Raw genomic sequence first — 2,088 nt, forward strand, 5'->3', positions numbered from 1 at the left:
TTTGCTTGCCTCAACATTTTTAAGATTCTTCAATCCTTCTTTTCAAAGAAATGTTCTCTGTTCACATTCTTAGAGATATTGAGTGCAAGCAATTTTTCAAAAGCATGGTGTTATGAGCTATCTAGCATCATAGTTATTAAGCCACAAAGAAACTATACTAAGCAAACAAACAGGGGCACAATATCAATTTCAATTCAATCAATTCTGAATATAAGACAATCACTTAACAATACAACCTCTTGTTGTTCACTTGCTTTACCCCTTATCATCATCATTGTTTGTCTTTGTATCCCTCTTTGTCTCTTTGGTTGATGATGCTTAGTTCTTCAAAAAACTAAAGTGATTGCCTACAATGAACTTTGAAAGTTGCTTGTCCCCAAGCACTTGAAAGATAGTTATCATGCATGTATGCTTATGAATTCTTGAACTAAAAGTGGTGTCTGAACACCAAACTTAGTTCCTTGCTTACTTTTATATGCCAAAATGGAGTGCATCTTTCATGCATGCATATTACATCATGTGCTTTAAACCTCTGAGGAAATGAAGTGCAGAACAAAAAAAAAGTAAACAAGTGAAATACAAGTTCAGTCGATTTCTATGATTGTTTGAAATTTGTGATTATTCATGATTGTCTCAAGGGTTACTTTGTGCTCAATTGATGTTAATGGTGGAAAACCAAACTTAGTACCATACATTCACCCTTGATTTTGTTTTTCTGTTGATACAATCACAATGGTGTGGAACACAAAACTTAATTCCTTGCAATACATAGAAATTGAACTAACCATTTATTCTGAGAAGAGTATGAAAGAGTTATCTAAGGTTGGGTTGCCTCCCAACAAGTGCTCTTTTATCGTCACTAGCTTGACGGTTGTCCCTTATTAGGGAGGATGATGATCATAATGTCTTAGCCCTTCCCCTCTTACTGTGAGCTTTCTTCTAGTATCCTTCTTGATAATTTTCACATGTTCAAGTGAGAGGATTTTATTCACTGTGTAATATCCAGAGAAATGTGGAGATGTTTCCATTGGTTGGTAAGTTAGCATCACTTTATCCCCTAGTATGAAGCCTTTAGTGGAAATTTTTTTGTTTCTCCACCCTCTTGGCACTTTCTTTTTGGGATTCTTTTATTTTCCAGGAGGTGGTTCATGTTTTGGGGTCTCAATATTTGGAAGGTTCTTGCTAAGAATCTCATATGGAGGCTTTGGTTGTAGTTCCTTCTCGATTCCTTGAGCTTGTTACAACACTTCTACCTCTTCTCTTCCTTTCCAGCATGAACTTAAGTGCATTGGGAGTGACTCATCAGGTGCCTCTTTCAAGTTTAGATCTCTTAAATCAATCTTCATACACTCTTCTTATTGATTGGGATCTTGCAAACTCTTGAAGACATGAAACACTATATGCTCTTCGTGTACTCTTAGCATCAATTCTCCTTTTTCAACATCTATCAATGCTATGCCCATAGCTAAGAAGGGTCTCCCTAGAATGATGGGAGTGTTATGATCTTCCTCCATGTCTAGAATGACGAAGTCAACTGGGAGGAAAAATTTCCCCACATTTACCAATACATTCTCCACAACTCCAAGTGCTTGCTTAATGGATTTATCAGCCATTTGGAGGGCCATTTGTGTGTGTTTCAATTCATGGATTTGGAGCTTCTTCATCAAGGATAGAGGCATCAGATTTATACTTGCACCAATGTCACAAAATGCTCTCTCAATTATCAGGTTGCCTATGGTCCAGGGGATGTGAAAGCTCCCTGGGTCCTTCCTCTTCCTTGGAAATTCTCTCTGGATGATGGCACTACACTCCCTCATCATCACAACCATTTGTCGTTCTTTCAAGGATCTTTTCTTTGTGAACAATTCCTTCATGAACTTAACATATAGTGGCATCTATTCAAGTACTTCTATGAAAGGGATGTTGATGTGCAGTGTCTTAAATGTCTCTAGAAATTTTAAGTACTGCTTCTCTTTGTTTTTTTCCTTGAACCTTTGAAGATATGGTAACATTGGTTGGTATGCTTTCACTGCCTCCTTCTTAGTTGAATTATCACTCTGTGTAGAAGTTTCTTTCCTTCAATTCTTC

The 2,088-nt window shown here is 37.1% G+C and overlaps 1 protein-coding gene across 1 annotated transcript; it reads right to left on the bottom strand.

Moving 5' to 3' along the window:
* LOC107611038 lies at positions 1,356-1,829 on the bottom strand. Its single transcript, XM_016313005.1, has one exon. The coding sequence runs from the start codon at positions 1,827-1,829 to the stop codon at positions 1,356-1,358; it is 474 nt and encodes a 157-aa protein (XP_016168491.1).

This window comes from Arachis ipaensis, chromosome B08 (assembly GCF_000816755.2).
Source record: "Arachis ipaensis cultivar K30076 chromosome B08, Araip1.1, whole genome shotgun sequence".
NCBI classification, from domain to species: domain Eukaryota; kingdom Viridiplantae; phylum Streptophyta; class Magnoliopsida; order Fabales; family Fabaceae; genus Arachis; species Arachis ipaensis.